The 24,267-nt window shown below is 39.2% G+C and overlaps 1 protein-coding gene across 1 annotated transcript in view; it reads left to right on the forward strand.

Moving 5' to 3' along the window:
* Positions 1 to 11,915, forward strand: part of LOC121443744 (protein Jade-3-like) — a 54,251-nt gene extending 42,336 nt beyond the window's left edge. The window contains exons 8-10 of the mRNA XM_041645542.1: positions 7,113 to 7,583; positions 8,266 to 8,383; positions 10,676 to 11,915. Of these exons, the coding sequence (XP_041501476.1) occupies positions 7,113 to 7,583; positions 8,266 to 8,383; positions 10,676 to 11,586 (1,500 nt within the window). The 3' untranslated portion in view covers positions 11,587 to 11,915. The remainder of the gene's footprint in view (positions 1 to 7,112; positions 7,584 to 8,265; positions 8,384 to 10,675) is intronic.
* Positions 11,916 to 24,267: the final 12,352 nt, after the last annotated feature.

The raw sequence follows: 24,267 nt of genomic DNA on the forward strand, positions 1-24,267 counted from the left end.
TAACACTTCAGTGACATCTCTTCTCAGATTGTAGGGCTGAGAGATAAGAGCTGGTCGTTACCGTAGATGTTAGAGTATAAGAGTAGACCATTTATGGCATCGTTTCTGTAAACTGTTGTGAGTTATTTGTATGCTATGTGAAAATGTGTTGCTGTGATTGGTATAATAAAAAACTGAATGGCCAATAGCTAGGCAGGAAGAAAATGCTGTAACAGCAACATATCTATTAATTAATTTTATGTGTTCCTGTGACAAAATACCTGACAACAGCAACTTAAGGAAGGAAAGGTTTATTTGGGCTCACACTTTGAAGGTATAGTCCACCCTGGCAGGGAAAGCACAGTGTCAGAAGAATGAGTCAGCAAGTCATACTGTGTCTGTAGTCAGAAAATAGAAAGTGAGATGAATGTTCGACTCAATTTCTCCTTTGTAATTCACTAACCAATGATGATGGTTCCACCAACATTGTCAACCTTCCTTACTCAGCTAAATATTTCTAGAAATAGTGTCAAAGACACCACAGAGTGTTTTCATGATGATGCTAAACCCTGGCAGTTGACATTAGTGATTAATCATCATAACACCAAAACAAAGCAAGTATGAAACATAAAAGTCAAACGACTATACCACCAGTAGCTGTAGAAAAGAAAATAGGCTATAGAGACATATCAGTAGTTAGTAATATATAATGCTCTTCTAGAAGACCCAAGTTTGGTTCCCAGCGTGAATTGGGTTGCTTACAGCTGCTGCCTATAACTCCAGCTCCAAGACACTGCACTATTTTTTTTTCTTGTAAAGGAAAACATTTAATTGGGGCTGGTTTATAGTTCAGAGGTTTAGTCCATTATCATCAAGACACTGCACTATTATGCATATAACCACATAAAGGCATGCATATCTGCAGAGTTGAAATTAAAATTTAATCTTTGTAAAGAAAAGAAAGTGGCAAAAATGTGGAATAAACTATGGAGTTAAAAGTTAAGATGGAACCAGGTTGTGGTGGTGCACACCTTTAATCCCAGCACTAAAGAGGCAGAGGCAGGTGGATCTCTATGAGTTTCAGACCAACCTGGTCTACCATAGCAAGCGCTAAACCAGCCAGGTTTTACATAGTGAGACCGTGTCTCAAATAATTAGTAAAGGTGGTACACACCTGTAAGCCCAGCACATGGGACAGGGAGGCAGGAGGACTGGAAGTTCAAGGCTAAGCCTAAACTAAAAAATGAATAAAGGTAATAAATGAAATAAAGATGGTGTAGGAAAAAGGAAAAAAATAAACAAAAAATGAAGCTGAGGAAAAGAGTAAGCTGTTTTAAAATACAGATATAGAAGATGTAAATAAAGTCAGGTAAAAGTGAATAGATATAAATAAAATATGAATAAAACTATAAATAACAAAATTTTGAAAAACCTAAAACTATAGTAAAAAGATAAATAGGCTGAATTTTTTAAATATATAATTGACACAACATCCTTTCCCAGTCTTTTTGTTTGTTTGTTTGTTTTTTGAGACAGGGTTTCTCTGTGGCTTTGGAGCCTGTCCTGGAACTAGCTCTTGTAGACCAGGCTGGTCTCGAACTCACAGAGATCCGCCTGCCTCTGCCTCCCGAGTGCTGGGATTCAAGGCGTACGCCACCACCGCCTGGCTCCCAGTCTTTAAATACTAGAATGTACCAGGTCTGGGAGAGGGAGAGAACTGGATCTATCTTAATACCTCTCTTTTCCCACAGTACAAGTTGCTGCTACATGCTGCTGCTCCTATAGGGCTGGACCTACTCAGGATATGTTATCCGTTATGTTATTGCTCTAGAAGTTTCTCTGTTTAGCTACTAAAAGCCAGTGCTGGCCATAGGAGCCAAGCAGGTTGCCACTTACCGTCTCTAACTCCCTCCCTCCCTCCCTCCCTCCCTCCCTCCCTCTCTTCCTCCCTCTCCCCCCTCTAGTGGGGATATGGCAAGATTCACACCAAATCCTCATACTTGATTTAAGGCTTACATGGCCAGTTAATGCATAAGCTAAGGGGTATTCTGCAAATGCATCAAAGAATGGGGAGGCAAAAAAATGCCACGTTCTGCACTGGACAGAAAGAATCAAGGAAACCTAGTACTCTGCCTACCAGACCCTACCCAGGAATTAATAACCCCAAAGGAGGCTGCAGAAATAAATTGATAACCCAAGAGTAGGCCTACCTAATGACCAAGTACCAGTTATAAAGTATCAGCTCAAAGGCCACTCTGTGCTCTCAGTCTCCACGGTAACCTGAAGATAACTGGGTTTATGACTCATTAGAGTAGTCAGGGTCAGTGACCACCATGCCCTCCATTCCCTGCCTAAATACCACAGCTTGTCCAAGGAGGTGTATATCTTATGCTCCTCACTATATCACCCCCAAAACCATGCATTCCGTGTTTATTTCTCCACTCATAGCCTTGGAGGCCAGAGGTAATATTCCATTTGTCTGACACCTTGTTCTTGGGTCCTTCTGGAAGTCAGGTTGATATCATGTAACCCAAAGCCTCTACCATAGTCACACAGTTAGCATAAACTACATATTAGAACATTCCAAAGGCTTACTTGCTACTTCTCAGGTAATAGAGGCAAAGGGTCAAACCCTTCTTTGGGCAAGGTTAATCCTTTGCCACACGGTATTCAAAAGAAAGGAAAACATAAATAAAAACTTCTGCATAAATTTTCATAGCAACATTATTTTATAATAGCAATAAATAAATATTTGACTCCAAAAGTTGGCTGTGCTTTCTTCTTTTAGCCCCAAAGTGTACACAGACTTCCAATTATAAATACCACAGAATAACCTTTTCTAAAACTAGATGATCCTTGGGTTCTCATCAGCCCTCATTGTTCGCCATGCTCAGAGAGTCCAGTTTTATCCTATGCTTTTTCAGTCACAGTTCAGCTGGCCTTGGTGAGCTCCCAATAGATCAGCTCCACTGTCTCAGTGGGTGGGTGCTCCCCTCGTGGTCCCGACTTCTTTGCTCATGTTCTCCCTCCTTCTGCTCCTCATCGGGACCTTGGGAGCTCAGTCCAGTGCTCCAGTGTGGGTCTCTGTCTCTGTCTCCATCCATCACCAGATGAAGGTTCTTCTTACTTAGCTTCTTTGGGATCACCAAGTGTAGACTCCGTGACCCTTGTTTATGGCTAGAAACCAATTATGAGTGAGTACATCCCATATTCATCTTTTTGGGTCTGGGACACCTCACTCAGGATAGTGTTTTCTATTTCCATCCATTTGCATGCAAAATTTGAGAAGTCATTGTTTTTTAACGCAGCATAGTACTCTAATGGCACGGGGTTTTGAACCTACCTAATGTGCTGGCTTTGTGGGAGCCTAGCCAGTTTGGATGTTCACCTTCCTAGAAATGCACGGAGGGGGGAGGACCTAGGACTTACCACAGGGCAGGGAAATCTGACTGCTCTTTGGGCTGGAGAGGGAGGGGGAGAGGAGTGGGGGGAGGGGGAGAAGGGTGGGAGGAGGGGGAGGGAAATGGGAGGCTGGGAGGAGGAGGAAATTTGTAAAAAATATTAAAAATAAATAGAAAAAAATAATAAAAGAAAAAAAACCATAACTGGAGATTACATTGAAGCTATGGCAATAGAAAACATCTAATATAATGAAAAACAACTTGAAGTAATTGTCCAACTCAAAATCCAGACATAACCTTCACTTTGTTCTACCATTCTCTGCATGTATTAAATAATTTCTCTCCTACCTAATTAACCACATCATCTTTAAGACACATCCTAGTTATATAGAGCCACCTGAAGCGTCTCAACTCCTCTCCTAATTGGTCTTCTATTGCTATCAGAAAAAAAAATAAAAATAAAACTAGATGATTTTACGGCAGAGTTTGCTAAGAGACATTCCTTATTATCATCCATGTATTTGTCTTTTTTGTGTAATTTCTCTCTCTACAGTCTATAAATTTATCCTGGAAGACATTTATTCGTTTTTAACATTTTATTGGTTGTTGCTAAAATATGCCTTTTACTATTTGGTTTATAAGTATCTGTATATAGATTTAAGCCAATTGATAATAAAAATACTCAGATAAAAATGCATCTTGAGCTTAACATCATCCTCATTTTCATAAGGTTTGTCAAATATGTGGAAATTTTAAGGATACATATTTCTATGTAATATAACCAAATTTTCCAAAAGAACTATCCAAAGCTAAGAAGGGCTGTTTTGTGAGAATGTGCTTTTGTCAGTGAAAGAATCTAGTAGGTATCTAGATTACCACTTCATTGGAAATGGACATGTCTAAATCACATAATTTAGGATAAGTTTAATTAACAGTAAGTGTAAAGGCTGGATTAGATGATATTAGAGTTATATCCCATTCCTGATTTTTTTTTATCCTTTGAAGTTGTTTAAAGATAAACCTCCTGCCAGGAGTGGTGCTACACACCTTGATCCTAGCACTCGGGAGGCAGAGGCAGACTATCTTTGTGAGTTCAAGTCCAGCCTGGTCTACATAGTGAGTTCCAGGATAGCCAGGGATACACAGAGAAAACCTGTCTTGAAAAATTCCTTTACTAGTTGACAGTATTGTCTTAGAAGAAGAGGATTGAGTATTCAAGAAAAATGAAATAATTATACAACAAATAATATGAGACAGTCTTCAGCAACTATCAGTGGGGTATTAAAAACAGATCATCTCCCAGATCAAAGTTATAGAATGTAGAAATATAAACTGCACCAGATTAAAAAAAAATACATAAGTGATAATTAGGAATGTCTCTTAAGCAAACTGCTATAAAACCCATCTAGTTTTTAGAAAAGATCATTCTGGGAACTGAAAAAATGGCTCAATAGTTAAAAGAGTTCGATATTCTTGCAAAGGACCCAAGTTCAATTCCCAACACCCACATAGACCTGCTCACAACTCTGTAACTCCAGTTCCAGGTGATCTGACACCTCTTCTGACTTCCATATACATAGTAAACATGCATACACATTCACATGAATATTTTTAAAGTCATGTGATATTATAATTAAAAGTTTGTACATTTTGGTGGTAAAGAGGAAAGCCAGCTATTAGAAAATAATGCTGCTGTTATTTTGTTTTCATTTTTATTGGGTATCTTGAACTATGAAAAGTCCTGCCATATTCTTTTTTCTTTCTTTTTTATTTTTACTTTTAAAAAATATTTACTCTTGCCAGGCATGGTGGCTCATACCTTTAATCTCAGCACTCAGGAGGTAGAGGCAGGTGGGTCTCTGTAAGTTTGAGGCCAACCTGGTCTACAAAGTGAGTTCCAAGACAACCAGGACTACACAGAGAAATTCTGTCTTGAAAAAGTATATAAGTAAATAAAATAAATAAATAATATTTGCTCTTAACTTTTCATTCAGAAAATTAAGGACATTTGATTTAATTCATAAAGGTTTTGACAGTATATGTGGTCTCATTCTATTTTCTTAGAAAAAAAATCTCATGTTAGCATATATGTGTACCAATGTATTTTAAGATCTCTTAAAAGGAAATCTGTAACAACTTTTTTTAGTTTTTTGATAAAGGGTTTCTTTGTAGCTTTGGAGCCTGTCCTGGAACTTGCTCTTGTAGACCAGACTGGCCTTGAACTCACGGAGATCTCTGTGAGTGCTAGGATTAAAGGCATGCACCACCACCCAACTCAAAAGCTATAACATTTTAATCATAACAAATGGTAATTTAGCTTAGGCACAGGAATTTATGGGCTAGATTCTTCCTGCTCTTTCTCCCTGTGAATAGTCAGTGTGTTCCATGGTAATGTGAATGACAGAGTAGTACAAACTTATTTTAAAATGTCTGTGACAAAATCCTCCAGTAACTTACTACAGTGATGGAGTGTGTGTGTGTGTGTGTGTGTGTGTGTGTGTGTGTGTGTGTTGTCTAGTTTGGCTGAAATGCGGTTCTTGGAACTGAGGAGTTAAATTTTTCAATGTATGTCATTTTTTAAAATAACACGTATTTATTGAGGGAGCGCACACGTGGAGATTAGGGAATAACTTGCAAGAGTCAGCTCTCTCCTACCATGTAGGTCCTAGGGATCTAATTCATCATCAGTTTTGGTGGCAAAACCCCTTATCTGCTGAGCCATTGTTCCTCATAGTATGTAATTTTAATTAGCCTTTTTTGTAATTTTGGAGATGAAACCCAGGGCCTCACACATGCAACAGAAGGGTTCTAACATGGCTCAACATCTTGGCCCCATTTAAGTTAGTATAAATTTAAGTAGCCATTCATGACTGTGGTCTAATGCATAGTTCAGGTGTATTAGAACAATTTCAGGAAGTAAGGTTACTTAGATACTGGATTTATTGTGACCTTTTAGAGCCATGGCTGTCCTAGCAATAATATTAACTATGTCTTTTCTTTCATTTATTCTGAGCAACTGCTTTCTCAGTAGTTTATGGTATTGCCTGAATTCATGACATCCTGGTACATAGGTAGCTGATGTAGGTTCTGTCTTAAGCTTTATGTCCAGGAATTTTTCAGCTATTAGTAGGTAGTGTGTGAAAAGTATTACAATAAAAGCATATATAGGCAATGTGGAAGACGCAGAGAAGAAACCATATAAAACTTTACATAAATTAAGAGACTTCTCAAAAAAAGCAACTCAATACTTGCAGCTTAAATTGAAACCTTAAAATGGGAATTTCATATTTTTGCTCTTTTCTATATGACCAAGTTTCCTGGGTAACATAAAAAAATTCTTGGGCTGGAGAGATGGCTCAGAGGTTAAGAGCACTGGCTGGTCTTCCAGAGGTCCTGAGTTCAATTCCCAGCAACCACATGGTGGCTCACAACCTCCCTTGCGAGATCTGGTGCTCTCTTCTGGTCTGCAGGCATACATGCAGGCAGAACACTGTATGCATAATAAATAAATAAATCTTTTTTTAAAAAAAGGGGGGGGAAGCATATAATAATTTTTTAAAAAATTCTTACTTGTAAAATATGTTTCTCCTTTTTTTATTTGTAAAATATTTGTCATGGTCAAGCCTTCCCCTGTCTTTTTTGCTTTCTATAAGCTCACAGTTGGGGGCAGAGACATAGGTGTTCCCTATCCTCTTCCCATCTACTGCCTTAACACATTTTTTTCTCCTTCAGTGCTCTGTGAAAAGCTGTCTCACTGCCTTTCATGTCACCTGTGCCTTTGAGCACGGCTTGGAAATGAAGACTATCCTAGATGACGGTGATGAAGTAAAATTCAAGTCATTTTGCCTCAAGCATGGCCAAAACAAGCCAAAAATTGGGGAGGCCGAGTACCACCACCATAGAGTTGCTGAGCAGAGCCAGGCAAAAAGTGAGAAAACCAGCCTGCGGACACAGAAACTTCGTGAACTAGAGGAAGAATTCTACACCTTGGTCCAGGTGGAAGATGTTGCCAAAGAGCTGGGGCTATCTGCATTAACTGTTGACTTTATCTATAACTACTGGAAACTGAAGCGCAAAAGCAACTTCAACAAACCATTAATTCCTCCCAAAGAGGATGAAGAAAATGGCTTGGTACAGCCAAAAGAAGAAAACATCCATACTCGCATGAGAATGTTTATGCACCTGCGGCAGGACCTAGAGAGGGTAAGATGACCAGCTCTTACTATTGTCTACATAGAGATAGAAGATATTTTTAAAATGACCACCCCATTATATAGTGTGAGCTTCTGTGTCTTTCCTTATCATGTGAGTTCATTGTGGTCCCATACATTGGGTTCTGTTTAAACTTTGACTGGGATTGGAAAGGCTTCATAAGTACTTGCTCTATGAACTTTTAATTTATGATTTCCAGGTAAATTTAGTGCTATAAGAATCGAGAGAAAAGTTAGGTACTGTGTTTATCCTAGGAAATTTCATAATTGTCTAATTCTGGAAATTAACCAGGCTTGGTGGTACAGATGTCAAGTGCTATCATTCATACTCAGGGATAAAAAGGAGAGGCTAACGTATTATGCCATTATCTTCTCAGCTGGACTGTGTACATAAATACTGATCCTCTTAAATTGTAGACTAGAGAATAGATTTCAGAGAGAATCTTGGAGCACTTGCTCTTAAAGCCCATTGACATGGGAACCATGTCCCGATGATTGTCATGCTATAGTAATTCCTTTGATTTGGGTCATGGTCTGTGACCCTTGGGTCTTGTCTTCACTCCTCACTCCCACAGGCACCGGAACTCAGTGACCTTCAGTGTAACTGAACAATTTCAACTGTAAATTTGCTTATTATAACAAACATCTTTATTCACTGGGGATTGGGCTTGCAGGTTCGAAATCTATGCTACATGATAAGCAGGCGAGAGAAGCTGAAACTTTCACACACCAAAGTGCAAGAACAGATCTTCGGTTTGCAAGTCCAGCTTATTAACCAAGAAGTTACAGAAGGTAACAACCTGTGTGTTAAAATTGTACTAGCAAATATAGAGACTGATTATATCCATTTTTACAATTTGGTTTTATATCTATTGTGCCACTTAAAAATTGTTTTGTATGCTTCAGTCTAATTCTGATAATTATGTGACCTATTTCACTGTCAACTTCCAATGAGAAATTAATTCCTGGGTAGAAATTCCCTTCCAGGAAAAAAAATGAAAGGAAGGAAAAGAAATTCCAGGATAGGATTAGAAGAGTTGTAAATCTAAGCCAGATAATCTATTAATTACAGCCCTGAAAGTGTTTTGTAGTTATCAAATTCATTTAAAATCAAGAAGCCAACACCAAATTCTAGTTTCCAGAAACCATTTAATTCCAGGGTTCCTTATCTTAAAAGTAATCTGTTAAAACAGGTCTTTGGCTAGAAGTTAAAAGATATAGTTCTAATCTTTTCATTTATTCACTAATATTTATTGAGAACCTACTAGGGTAGTGGTTCTCAATCTGTGGGTTGCAACCCCTTGGGGGTCAAATAACCTTTTCACAGGGGTCATGGAAGACCATTAGAAAATATAGGTATTTACATTACAATTCATAACAGTTGCAAAATTATACTTATGAAGTAGCAATGAAATAATTTGATGGTTGGGGAACCATTAAGCATGAGGAACTGTATTAAAGGGTCACAGAATAGGAAGGTTGAATACCACTATACTAGGAACTAAGAACTAAACTAGAAGATAGAGCAGTCAAACAGAGAAATCCCTGCATTACCCACTTAATGATAAAGATACATGATGATACAGTAGATGCTTGGCTAGAATCATGACAGTCATGTACAGGACACTTCCCTATGTGTCTTTTAATATAGAATAGGTGGGAGAACCTGATCACTAAGGGTAACTTAGGCAAAATGTATAAAATCAGCACCTGTTAAAAGCCAACCATAAAATAAGAAAAAACATAGAAACAAGATGTTAGGTAGACATCAAAAGCCCCTGGGGTATTTGTGGCTGCATTATAGGATACTGGTATAGCAGGAAGTAGCAGGGATACTCAGCCACAAGGTTACCCCATAACATGACTGTCAAAGCAATAAAAAGTAAAGGAAAACAGGGAGGAGCCTCTATGTGATAACAAGATTGGACTCAGCCAAGTGGCTTCTGATTATAAGAATATAGCAGCTTGGGCTGGAGAGATGGCTCAGAGGTTAAGAGCACTGACTGCTCTTCCAGAGGTCCTGAGTTCAATTCCCAGCAACCACATGGTGGCTCACAACCATCTGTAATGAGATCTGGTGCCCTCTTCATGTCCAGCAAGCATACAAACAGACAGAACACTGTCTATATAATAAATAAATTAATTTTTACAAAAAAGAAAATAAAAACAAGAATATAGTAGCTTCCAGCATCAACATGTGGCAAGCCCTAGCAGAGATGGAGGCTGTAGTTGTTCGAAATGGTCCCTTGGGGAATGCATGCTATCCTTTAGGATACTTCCAAGCTATCCTTTCTCATTTTTATGAAGCTATATATTATAAGAAGATAATGGGCAAAGACCAATTTTATAGTAATATATCCGGGTAATTAATGCATCCTAGCATAGGCATCCTATACCTCTCCCAGGGCCAGCAAGATGATTCAGCAGCATTTGCTTCAAAAGCCTGGTGGCCTGAATTTGATCCTTAGAACCCATGTAAAGATGGAGAGAACTGACTCCATAATGTTGTCATCTACCTTCACGTGCATGCTATCGCACATGTGCCCATATATGGGTCCAATAATATTTTTTAAATTATTCTATACCCCACAATGGGAATTTGTAATCAGGATATTATAAAGTAAGGACATAAAGTATTCAGGAACCACCCACTGCTTCTAATGCCAGATTAAATAAAATACCTATGTGGCTTTCTATTTGGCTTGTTTGGGAATGCCTGAAGAGAATGAGCAATAAAATCTGAAATGTCTTGTGTTTGAGGCACATCTTCAGTCCTACTCATTACCCATATGCCCAATCATAAACAGACAAGAAATGAAAGACATGGAAATGGAGACAGAAGACAGAGCACACTAGTTGTTGCTATTGTTTTTTAGGTGTAAAGGTTGAGAGCCATGGATACTGTGGGACTCTGGGTTCATCCTCTACTGCAGCTCACTTTACCTGCTCACCATGGTATACATGCTCATCAGAGACAGTTGCTTATTAGACATTTGGAACAATAGGTTCATGAACTCTCTTTGTGATACACATATGCTTAATAATTAAATCAGTTGTTAAGCAAATCTTCCTTTTTGATTTCAGGACTTTCTTTGACAAATGCACTAGAGAACTCATTGTTTTACCCACCACCACGTATCACCTTAAAGTTGAAAATGCCTAAATCAACCTCAGAAGACTGCAGAGACAGCTCCACAGAAACAGAACACCAACCCTCCTCGCCTGGCAGCAGCTCCCCTGGTCACAATAAAAGGAGCCCACAAATGCCTGAGGAGGCGCTGGACATGAATGTGAAAATGTATCCACGACATCCACTAGAAATCAAGAGTAACTGTTTGCTGGCTAGTCACAGTCATTCTCGAAGTGAAGCCAAGAGTTCCAGTCCTGCTCAGAGAGCTCCATCTGCCGAGCTCTATCATGGGCAATCATTAGGAAAGCCTCTGGCCCTTCAGGCTGCCCTCCACGGACAGGCTTCTATTGGTAATGGGAAGAATCAGCCTAACTCCAGGCTTGCCGGTTCCAATGGTCTGGAGGGCAACTGGTCTGGAAACATCACCCAGAAAGATAATTTAGATGAGATTTTCTGTGACCAGGAGTCAATGCTCAGCCCCCACTTGCCCAGTCAGGGCAACATTAGAAAATCTGGCATAGAACACTTTAGCAGATCCTTTAAGGAGGCCACCAATACATGGGTGAGGCCCACTGAGGACCTCCAGTACTGTGCTAAACCAACTAAGAATGTGAGTTCTAAGGAGCAGTTGTGGGGTAGACAGCTTCTCAGGCGGTCAGCAGGAAGAGCTCCATATCAGGAAACTGATGGGTATTGCCCTGATTTAGAGCCCAGCGATTCAGAAGCAGAAGGGGAAGGGAGTAAAGAAACAGCAAGGGTAAAGAGAGAAAGTTCTGACCGAGAAAATCCTTCTCATGATTCTGTTCGGGAATGCCATGGGAAAAGCGAGACACATCCTCATTCCCACAGCTCAATGCAAAGGTGATCAGAAATACCTAAGCAGACTTTGCCCCACATTCTAGGGGAAATCTAAACACCCAAAGGATTCTAGTGTATATTAGGAGGAATTGCAGGGAAAATGATGGTATGATGTTTCGAAAAGGTTTCAGGTCTAGTTTTTATAAGCACATTACAAGAGTTGCAGATTGACTGGGGTTGCTTTGTTGGAGGCTGCTGGTAACAGTTGGGCCCAGAGTATTTGCTCAGTGAGTACTTCAGGACCGCTTTTCAGTTATCTTAACACACTGATTAAACTACGTATTAAGAATCATTGTATTGTCAATGGATTTGCGAGAGAACATGACAGACACTAAAGCTACTTATCTTTTTTTTTTTTTATTTATTAAGAAAAGAAGAAAAAAAACATAAACAAAAAACAAGTTTCCACCTCCTCCCAGCCTCCCATTTCCCTCCCCCTCCTCCCACCCTTCTCCCCCTCCCCCCACTCCTCTCCCCCTCCCTCTCCAGTCCACAGAGCAGTCAGGGTTCCCTGCCCTGTGGTAAGTCCTAGGTCCTCCCCCCTCCGTCCATATCTAGGAAGGTGAACTTCCAAACTGGATAGGCTTCCACAAAGCCAGCACATTAAGTAGGATCAAAACCCCGTGCCATTGTCCTTGGCGTCTCATCAGCCCTCATTGTTCGCCATGTTCAGAGAGTCCGGTTTTATCCCATGCTTTTTTGGTCATAGTCCAGCTGGCCTTGGTGAGCTCCCAGTAGATCAGCTCCACTGTCTCAGTGGGTGGGTGCACGCCTCGTGGTCCCGACTTCTTTGCTCATGTTCTCCCTCCTTCTGCTCCTCATTGGGACCTTGGGAGCTCAGTCCAGTGCTCCAGTGTGGGTCTCTGTCTCTGTCTCCATCCATCACCAGATGAAGGTTCTATGGTGATATGCAAGATATTCGTCAGTATTGCTCTAGGATAGGGTCATTTCAGGTTCCCGATCCTCAGCTGCCCAAGGAACTAACTGGGAACCTCATGTTGGGCACTTGGGAGCCCCTCTAGGGTCAAATCTCTTGCTCACCCTAAAGTGGTTCCCTTAACTAAGAATTGTGGTTCCGTGCTCCCCTATCCACCTTTCCTTTATCCCAATTCTCCTGATTCCCCAAGTCCCCCCTCCTTCCCTTCTACCTTTTCTCTCCCCATCTCCCCTTACCCCCATCCCACCCCACCCCCAAGATCCTGATTTTCTCACCGGCAATTTGGTCTACTTCCCTTAGCCAAGAGGATAACTATATGTTTTTCCTTGGGTTCACCTTCTTACTTAGCTTCTTTAGGTTCACCTATTTGTAGACTCCGTGGCCCTAATTTATGGCTAGAAACCAATTATGAGCGAGTACATCCCATGTTCATCTTTTTGGGTCTGGGACACCTCACTCAGGATAGTGTTTTCTATTTCCATCCATTTGCATGCAAAATTCGAGAAGTCATTGTTTTTTAACGCAGCGTAGTACTCTAGCGTGTATATATTCCATACTTTCTTCATCCATTCTTCCTTTGAAGGGCATCTAGGTTGTTTCCAGGTTCTGGCTATTACAAATAATACTGCTATGAACATAGTTGAACAAATGCTTTTGTCATATGATAGAGCATCTCTTGGGTATATTCCCAAGAGTGGTATTGCTGAGTCCAGGGGTAAGTTGATCCCGAATTTCCTGAGAAACCGAAACACTGACTTCCACAGTGGTTGCACAAGATTGCATTCCCACCAGCAATGGATGAGGGTACCCGTTCCTCCACAGCCTCTCCAGCAAAGGTTATCCTTGGTGTTTTTGACTTTAGCCATTCTGACAGGTGTAAGATGATATCTCAGAGTTGTTTTGATTTGCATTTCCCTGATTGCTAAGGAAGTTGAGCATGACTTTAAGTGTCTTTTGGCCATTTGAACTTCCTCTGCTGAGAATTCTCTGTTCAGTTCAGTGCCCCATTTTTTAATTGGGTTAATTAGCATTTTAAAGTCTAGTTTCTTGAGTTCCTTATATATTTTGGAGATCAGACCTTTGTCTGTTGTGGGGTTGGTGAAGATCTTCTCCCAATCAGTAGGTTGCCTTTGTGTCTTACTGACTATGTCCTTTGCTTTACAGAAGCTTCTCAGTTTCAGTAGGTCCCATTTATTCAATGTTGCCCTTAATGTCTGTGCTTCTGGGGTTATACATAGGAAGCGATCTCCTGTGCCCAGCTCCTGTAGGGTACTTCCCACTTTCTCTTCTATCAGGTTCAGTGTGTTCGGGCTGATATTGAGGTCTTTAATCCATTTGGACTTGAGTTTTGTGCACGGTGATAGATAAGGGTCTATTTTCATTCTTTTACAAGATGACATCCAGTTGTGCCAGCACCATTTGTTGAAGATGCTTTCTTTCTTCCATTGTATACTTTTAGCTCCTTTATCGAAAATCAGGTGTTCATAGGTTTGTGGGATAAAATCCGGGTCTTCTATACGATTCCATTGGTCGACTTCTCTGTTTTTATGCCAGTACCACACTGTTTTCATTACTGTAGCTCTGTAATAGAGTTTGAAGTCAGGGATGGTAATGCCTCCAGAAGATCCTTTATTGTATAGGATTGTTTTGGCTATCCTGGGTTTTTTGTTTTTCCATATAAAGTTGATTATTGTCCTCTCCAGATCTGTGAAGAACTTTGATGGGATCTTGATGGGGATTGCATTGAATCTATAAATGGCCTTTGGTAGAATTGCCATTTTTACTATGTTGATCCTCCCAATCCAAGAGCAAGGGAGGTCCATCCATTTTTTGGTATCCTCTTCAATTTCTTTCTTCAATGCCTTAAAGTTCTTGTCAAATAGATCTTTCACTTCCTTGGTTAGATGTACCCCAAGATATTTTATGCTGTTTTTGGCTATTGTGAATGGTGAAGCTTCTCTGATTTCCCTCTCTGCTTCCATATCCTTTGTGTATAAGAGGGCGACTGATTTTTTGGAGTTGATCTTGTATCCTGCCACATTACTAAAGCTGTTTATCAGCTGTAGGAGTTCTTTGGTGGAGTTTTTGGGGTCGCTTATGTACACTATCATATCATCTGCAAATAACGAAAGTTTAACTTCTTCCTTTCCAATTCGAATCCCCTTGATTCCATTATGTTGTCTTATTGCTATTGCTAGAACTTCAAGTACTATATTGAAGAGGTATGGGGAGAGTGGACAGCCTTGTCGTGTTCCTGAGTTAAGTGGGATGGCTTTGAGTTTCTCTCCGTTTAATTTGATGTTAGCTGTCGGCTTGCTGTATATAGCTTTTATTATATTTAGGTATGACCCTTGTATCCCTAATCTCTCCAAGACTTTTAACATAAATGGATGTTGAATTTTGTCAAATGCTTTTTCAACATCTAATGAAATGATCATATGGTTTTTTTCTTTCAGTTTATTTATATGCTGGATTACATTGATAGATTTTCGTATGTTGAACCAGCCCTGCATCTGAGGAATGAAGCCTACTTGATCATAATGGATAATTTTTCGGATGTGTTCTTGGATTCGATTTGCCAGTATTTTGTTGAGGATTTTTGCGTCGATATTCATGAGTGAGATTGGCCTGTAGTTCTCTTTCCTGGTTGAGTCTTTGAGTGGTTTTGGTATCAGAGTAATTGTGGCTTCATAAAAGGAGTTTGGTAATGACCCTTCTGTTTCTATCTTGTGGAATACATTAAGGAGTATAGGTATTAGATCTTCTTGGAAGATCTGGTAGAATTCCGCATTGAAACCATCTGGTCCTGGGCTTTTTTTGGTAGGGAGGTTTTTGATAACCTCTTCTAATTCTTCGCGACTAACAGGTCTATTTAGATTGTTCACCAGGTCCTGATTTAACTTTGAAACTATAACATGTGACTCCTTAGAGCTCATGTCTGTAGAAAGTTTCTAATTCCACTGGTATCTATAAACCTCTTTAAGGGAGAGACTGGGAGAGCAGCATTCTCAGATACTGTCACTATTGTCTTCCTTGCTTCGTGCAAGGTTGAGTTTCTTTCACAGTATCATATCGTATAAAGTCAATTCTCCTAAGTGTCCAGTGCCTGTTTCTAGACCTGCTTGTTTGGGAACACACTCATAACTCTCTTATCCAGCTAACAAGCTAACTTGTGGATAGTGTTTACGAAAGTACTACTTCCAAGGAAATGCTCTGCTTCTCAAGGCATTTGCAAAGACTTCAGAGCCTTTCCTGAAGTGTGACCTTTTCTGGGATATTTGTACCAGGTCAGGGTTTTTTGTGTTGTTTTCAAATAAGTTTGACTAAAGTTGGGCTGACAGTTTTTGTATACCTGCTTTAATGTTTATAAAATTTTTATTGAGGTATAATTAAAATATAGTGTAATGCGCAGAAGGTTAAGTATTCTTACCTGCTTTAATTTTGAAACAGATTTTTATTGTCAGACAAATTTGAAAGCATGTGTTTAACACATGGATATAATTTAGCTTTGTATGAATTTTGAATCCAAGGCAATTTCCCAAGTGTAAAAGTTAGAGCCATTTTTCAGAACTTGATTATACCACATTACCAAATAATCAGCCTTGATTCATTTCTAGAGGAAGAGAATTCTGAATTAGAGAATGAAATAGGTCTGCTTCCCATTTAAGATAAGGGGAAAGTAGCAGTTTATAAAATGGGAGGCAGACTGGAATTCTCAGCTCCCTTTTCTTCTTAGCCTTAAAATAATATTCTCTTCTAGTTTGGGAACATATGGAGAAAGTTTTCAAACAAGAGGCCATTTTCAATTTCTGAAGTTTCATGCTGGTGAAAGCAGCAGTAGGTGCCAGTGAGGGCAGTAGCCCTCTAGCCAATGCAGTGGAGCAGTTTGCCCCTCCTGCTTTTGTTCTTAGAACCTTGTTAAAGGCATCTTTGGGGTTTTGTTCTCCCTCTCCCTCTCCCTCCCCCTCTCCCTCCCCCTCTCACTCCCCCTCTCCCTCCCCCTCTCTCTCCCCCTCTCCCTCCTGTATTTTGCCTTTCCTTTGGCTGCATCTTCAAAATGTTTGTGTGCCTATGAACATGTATGAAATGTGTGAACATACTATAACATGTGTAGTAGGTGTTCTGAATTTTGTTTTAGTTGAAAAATGAGGAAAAAATTTCCTCTTAATACCCTCGGCCTCTGTTTTTGAATACTTCTAGGTACATATAAATTTAACACTTTCATGGTAATGAGAGTATAATGGAGGTGAGTGGTAAATTTCTTATATTAAAGGCCAGTAAATTGGCCTGTGTGCTTTCATGCCTTTGAATTCTGGGGGGGGGGTGACCAAACATGAAAACAGTGCTTTAGCCAAATTCCATATGAAATGCCATTGGGAGAGTATTGCCTGAAAAATCATTCAAGTCAGGGAAATAAAATGGTAATATTTTTTACAGAATTTTCCTGGGTAACAAATGAGCCTTCAGTTTGTATACATTCCAAATACCCCAAAATGCATCTGCAACATTTTGTTCTGAAGTATTACCTCTTAACCTTTGTTAATGTTTTTTGTCTTGTCTTATATAATTCAAGTTTTGAAGATAAGCTCAATCTTTTTTCAAATGTCACCTTTTTATCAATACTTTTTCATTAAATTATGAAAACTATAAACTACTGTTAGTGTGGTAATTTTCTGTTTTGACATACTGATTTTTAAAAATCTATGAATTTACTTATGTTAGAAGGGAGGTTCAAGGATGAGGAATTGAATGTTTAAAAGCACAAAATCATCTGGTCATGGCAATGCACGCCTAGACTCCCAGCATTTAAGGCTGAGGCATGAAGATAACTTCTAGGACAGCCTGGGATACAAGACCCTGTCTCAAAGAAAAAGAAAGAAAGAAAACACATATTCCCAATTCAGGTCAATATCAGAAGTCAAAGAGAACCCTTTGTACTTTGCCCAGAAACCATGATTTCATCAGGCTAGTAAGATAAAAACCTTAGGATCAACATTTAAAATGGTCAGTGACATAACGTGACAGGATACACAAGACAATTGTTTATAATACTCATTTTATGCAGAACTCTGGGAGTCTGTCATGGAATCAAGGTTATATGGTCTCATTGGGCAGGACTTTGAGAGGGTCAATATTTTCAAGTTGTCAAGGATCATTAAGTAAATCAGTAGTGAAACAGATGAAAATGATTGTTTCTGCCTCTACCTACCTCATGTGCTTGTTAGTAGATGACTGTTCTAGTAATTCATTCTGAAGATTTTAAACTATTAAGTATATCCTGTTACATCCAAAAAAGGTTGTTGGGTTTATAAGAATGTATACATATCCAGTGGTAGGTGAATATTTGTGTTAAAGAAATGTTTAAATGTAGAGAGCAAGCCAAATCAAAATCCTCAATATGTTTGGTTGTTTATTTGGGTTTTATATTTTGTTTTGTTTTTCTGTTTTACTGTAGTGAGACTGGAAACCAAGACTGAACGTGCTAAATAAACACTCTCACACTGAGCTGCCAAGCCCCTTTACACAGCAGCAAAAGCAGATTTAGCGCCCATTAACTTTGATGTATTATTTCAAAAACTGTATGATATAAACACTTGATTTTCTCAGTTGGATTGTTTTGTGAAAATCAGAAATTGTGTGATAATGGTTTTAAAAGAAGGTTTAGTTAATAAATCCCACCTTGGGAGTGGCCCTTATGCAGCCAACTTTTAACACTCATTTTGCACTGTTAAAGGAGGCTTCTGGGAGTTCAAGTGGTTTTACATCACAGAATGGTAGAGATTATACAATCTAAAGACTTTGTCTTTACAATAAAATGGGCAGGTAATTACACAACTCATTGCGTCTAGTTACTGCTGAATTCCTCCACCTTATGCTTCTGAATAAGCACATCATCACCTTGTTGAGGTGGATTTGGGGTGTGAGCGTTTTTGCAAGGCCTGACCACCAGGCTCCTTCCCTTCACTTTTCCTTCAGTTTTCTTCAGTTCCCTTCAGTTTCAGTTAGGTTAAGTAAGTGGAGGCGGTGGCGGGGAAGTGACAGAAATCTTTAATAATTAAATAAATTTGAAAAAAAGTGAAAAAAAAGATGAAAAAATAAATAAAAGATTAATATCCAAAAAAAATAAAAAAGTAAGTGGCAAGTAGCTTAGAAATAATCTGGAAAGATGAACCTTGAGCTGCTCAAGCTGACATCCAAAAGCTAAAACAAAAAGAACATCTTCAGAATCACCTTTTACTGAAGTGTTGAGCTGTAATGGAGTTACTTTCTTGAAGCACATATGAAAATCACGGGTTACTTAAGTCATTTCTCACTTAAACTTTTTTTTTTGTTTTGTTTTTTGAAACATTTTCTCTGTAGCTTTGGAGCCTGTCCTGGAACTAGCTCTTGTAGACCAGGCTGGCTTCGACCTCACAGAGATCCGCCTGCCTCTGCCTCTGATTAAAGGTGTGTGCCACCACCACCCAGCATCACCTTAAACTCTTTAAAACTTAAAATTACACAGAAATAATGCCTTCAGCCCTAAAACAGTGAATGAATGTAAATGAGCACAGCTGGATAGTACCCATTCTAGATCATTCTACTGCTTCATGGGAGTGTGGGCCTTAAATGCTTCTTCCTTTGATAAGCCTGCCTGACCTGTGCCCTATCCTTGTGGTTTTTGTTTGTTTGGTTTTTGGTTTTTTGGTTTTGTTGTTGGGTTTTTTTGTTTTTGTTTTGTTTGGTTTTTGCCTGAGCTTTTCCTCTTCTACTTTGGAAAACAGAAGCTCTGGTTAAATTCTTCCCCATTTCTCTTGTGTCTGCAAACAGGATCTAGAGGGGTTAAAAACAATGAGAATGCTATATGACACTCCCACATCACTTCCCCTTTTCTGTTTAAACAAAAAAAAGGAAGGCTTTAACATAGCAAAATTACATATAACAAAACAGTTATCAAGCAAGAATTACAGTTACAATATTTATATCTATTTTATCTTTTATCATAACAATGGAAAACTATAACTATCTATTCTTCAACTCCATCAAAGACTCCAGAAGAATACAATACTACCTAAGCAAACAAAAAGTAAGCAATTTTCAAAACTCTAGAAATGACAGAGACATCTCACTGCCTGTACAATCACCCAAAGTTCCTCTGTACCGTTGGGGCATCAGTCTTCAGCCTTCAGGCCCATAGTATCCAGCAGACATTTCCATGAAGCAGGACATTTCAAAGTCAGTTCAGTCACTATCTGTTGTGTCCTGCAGAATGTCTTGCAGACTCTCTCATGAATCAGGGACCCCGAAAGATCATCTCACCTTAGGCAAGTTTAGTAGTCCTCTCTCTGTGGGTTCTCTGTGTCCAGTTTATGCAATCGTCCAGGCAAGAGCAGTTTCTTGCCCAAATGGCTATCAAACTCCATAAGGTGCCTCTTCGATGCCCATCTTCCTCTTGAAGTACATTGGTGCTGCCAGGAGCAGAGTGTCTCATTGTCATGAAAAGTCCTAAGTTATTAAAACATTAAATGTCCTATTCTGTAATCTTTGAAAGATATGAAGAATGCCTATCTAAAATATATCTATGTACATCTAGAAAATCTTAACTAACATGACTACAAGCTTGACTATTATGATTATCTATTAACAAGCTATATATATTACATTTTAAGTGAACTACACAATCACAATACCTTAATCAAGATCAGAAACATATATATATATATATATATATATATATATATATATATAACAATATTGACCTTAAAAATATATCACTAAAGCAAAATCCATGTCAATGCAAATTATTCATACCTATATCATATCCCCCTTTAAATGTAAAAGAAGGTTTATAAACCATATTTGGGAACATGGGCGCAGTTTTTTCTCTCCAAACTGTTTCCTGCTGAATGGGGGTGCTGTTAATCATATCTTTCATGGGGTGACCTGTGTGCCAGGGTCATCTCAGTCGGCAGTTGAGTGAAGCAATTTTTTGAAGGTGTTCACACCAACCCTTCAGGAGGGCGTGGTCCATCATACCACATTGAGCAAGAAGCAATCCACAGATTCTCACCCTCTGTGAAAACAAAATAAGAAACTCCTTTCCAAAGCATCATGTCCTTAGATCCAAATTTCAAAGTCAAGGCATTTTCAAAATATCTATGTTGGATTAGTTCAGCAGCATTTATAAACAAATATCTTTTAGCAGCTGTTGCTCCTTCCTCAGCATTCAAACAATTCAAACAGAGCATAATAGCATACAGTATCAAGATTCTCTGTGTATTTTCCATCTTTGTGCGTTTTATTTTAAACTCTATTTTGTTTATTTTTATTTTTTGCTTTGAGTCAGGTTCTCTGTATATCTTTGACCTGGAATAACTCTGTAGACCAGGCTGTCCTTGAACTCTCAGAGATTGCCTGTCTCTGCCTCCCAGACATTGAGATTAAAGGTGTATGCTACTACACCTTGAACTCACAGAGATCTGTTTGTATTTTATACAAAGTAGGAAGGTGGAAGGATATCCTAGCAGGATATATAAAAATGGAAGAGCTAAAAAAAATGGAAGAGCTATGTTCCAGGTATAGCCAGGTAACATTCTCCCCTGAAGTTTCCAGAAGGAACTCAGCCTTCCCCCGCACTCATTTTAGACTTCTGAAGAATAAAAATAGGCACTGAATTTGTGACAATTTTTTATGTTAGAAGTAGGAAACTAATAAATTGAGCATAGAGTAAGTGCTCCCCAGCCTTTCAGAGAGGTTCTCATTTCCAGCAGACCTATTTGGGCTGAAATACCCTGAAGTTGGTCCTGTACTTTCACTTTGGTTGTGCAGTGCTAGGACCTTGTTCGTGATAGGAAAGTGCTATCTACCACTGGGTTACATATCATCAGGCCTTACTTTTTCTCTTATCTTAAATACTTCCTTGAAGTAGAAAACACATGATCTTTTTCTATCAGTAAAATCTCCTGTAGAAAGTTTTTTTCATTTTTGCCCTCCCAACTTTTTCCAGTGTAGCCCTAAGTACTTCTCAACTGTCCTTGGGTAATCATCCACAAACCTGCTTATGATCAATCTGACACTGCTTGTTGGGTTGGCATAAGTTTGTATACCCATGCTGTTTGAAGCAGTGTTTTTGGAAAGTATAAATAAATCCTTGAGTGTTCAACCAGATTGGAGAGGGAAGAAGGGAGTACTAGTTCATTGTGAGGAATGATGCTCTAGTTAGCAAAGCCTCCTCCAAGAAAGAAAGTAGCTTGAGAGGGAGTTCTTGGAGAACCCAAATAGCTGATCAGACCTTGGGAATCAAATAACACTATGATGCCAATAAGAAATCTTAAAATATAAAGACACAAATAGTTTAAAAACTAGGAGAATAGAGGTTGGGTATAGTGACATACCAGTGTAATCCCAACATTCAGGAAGCTAAAGCAAGATACCAACTTGGAAAGCCAGCCTGAGATGTACATTAAAACCCTAACTTTTAAAAAAGAATAAAAGAATAGAAAGAAATATACCGAAAGAAGACTGGATTCACTGTATGAATAGCCTACAAAGACAGACTCATCAAAAGAACATAAACAATCCTAAATGTGTATATACCTTGTCACAGCTATAAATACATTAAACAGGACCAGTGAGATGACTCAGTGATGTCGTAAATCACAAAACAATCCCTCGCCAGTTCAGAATTAAGATTAATAAAAGGGCTATTTATTTAAGGGGAAAACTTACAGATCACTGTTCTAGACAACAGTCCCCTGTGCAAACAGTAACAGTCTAGCAGCCGGAATCAGGAGCCGAAAGCAAGAGAGCGGATGCACGTTTACTGCTGCTTTTACAATATAAGAGACCATGCCCAAATGGGCTGGTATCTTAAAGGCTATTGGCTGAAGGAGCAGAATGTGCTCCCACAGCACCTTCCCCTTTTGTTTAAATAAGAGAGTTCCAAACCCAATACAAAACTACTATACTAGGAACAGATATCAAGTATAATTAGAATTACAACCAGCATAAATAATATTAAGCAAGGAACATATGCTAAATATTTTAATAAACATTATATCCTTTGGAGTCTAAGTCTTACATAGAAAATGGCTTGGCTAGATCATAAGAGGAAGGTAACTACAACTATCTAATCTTCAACCCCATTGAAGGCCTGAGAAGGAAGATAATATTACTTGAGCAGGCAGGAAGTACAATCAAGTAGCTTCCAAAGCAAGCAATATGTGACAGAGACAATTAGCTACCTGAGCAGTCACCCAAAGTCTCATTTGCAACTACACCCTGTAGTGACATTTCATTTGTATTTTAATAAATAAAACTTGCCTGAAGACCAAAACACAAAACATCAACACTAGTCAGTTATACAGGCCAGGCAGTAGTGGCACACACCTTTAATCCCAGCAGCCACAGTAGTTAGCCATAAAGGCCAGGCAGTGGTGGTGCATATCTTTAATCCCAGCACTAGAGAGGAATATAAGGCAGAATGAGACAGGAACTCACTTGCTTTCAGTCTGAAGATTTCATAGAGGTGAGAGCTCTCTATTGGCTTGACGCTTTTGCTTTTCTGATCTTCAGGTTGATCCTGTCTCTGGGTTTTTATTATTCATGCAACATTTGGCACCCAACATTTCAAGTGCAGATTCAAAAACAAAAAAAAACAAACAAACAAACAAAAAGAAACATTTGCCTGTGGCTTTTTAGCCACCAGCATAGGCAGGAACTGCATGTGGAGTTCCAACCCCACCCTGTTAGTCTTTCTTTTCTTTTTTCTCCCAAGCCTCTGAGCGAGTTTGGGATTTTCCTGCTGTGGCCTCTAGCTGCCATCCAAATTTCAGAAGCACCTGGACTCCAAATGCCACAGAACTTACCCACCCTAGCCTAGACTGGCTGCTTCTGTGTACAGACAGCATCTGCCACACATACTTTTTCCAAACAATCCCCTGTGTGTTTTTCAGACAGCTGTCTCTATCATCTATCTATCTATCTATCTATCTATCTATCTATGTATCTATCTATGTATCTATCTATGTATCTATCTATGTATCATCTATCTATCTATCTATCTATCTATCTATCTATCTATCTCCACTGTGGGTTGCAGGCTCTCCCTGAACCCCCTTCTCGGGCTGTTGCCAAACTAGGTGGCTGCCTTGAAATCCAGTCAGGCTTTTACATTTCTCTGCAGCAGCAATAAACCTCACGTCTTCATAAACATCAGTAGATTTAATAAGAAAATGGAATTATTAAAGGGAGAAATTAGTTAAAAGAGAGAGTTTTTCCCACGTTAATAAAATGGGAAACACCATTGCATTGGAGGAATTTGAATCTCTGTATTATAAAATGCTGGACAATGTTTGAAAATGGAGCAATTAAATGAGAATATCTAACTTAGATGGGATTTGTGTAATATAAATTGTAAACATTATTAGCTTTATCATATTTTTATATTATTTATTTATTAAAGATTTCTGTCTCTTCCCCGCCACCGCCTCCCATTTCCCTCCCCCTCCACCAATTAAGTCCCCCCCAGCCCGAAAAGCAATCAGGGTTCCCTGTCCTGTGGGAAGTCCAAGGTCCTCCCACCTCCATCCAGGTCTAGTAAGGTGAGCATCCAAACTGCCTAGGCTCCCACAAAGCCAGTACATGCAGTAGGATCAAAAACCCATTGCATTGTCCTTGAGTTCTCAGTAGTCCTCATTGTCCGCTATGTTCAGCTAGTCCGGTTTTATCCCAGGCTTTTTCAGACCCAGGCCAGCTGGCCATGGTGAGTTC

The sequence above is a fragment of the Microtus oregoni genome, unplaced genomic scaffold (genome assembly GCF_018167655.1).
Source record: "Microtus oregoni isolate MIOR12 unplaced genomic scaffold, Mior012 000112F_ref0000385, whole genome shotgun sequence".
Lineage (NCBI taxonomy): Eukaryota > Metazoa > Chordata > Mammalia > Rodentia > Cricetidae > Microtus > Microtus oregoni.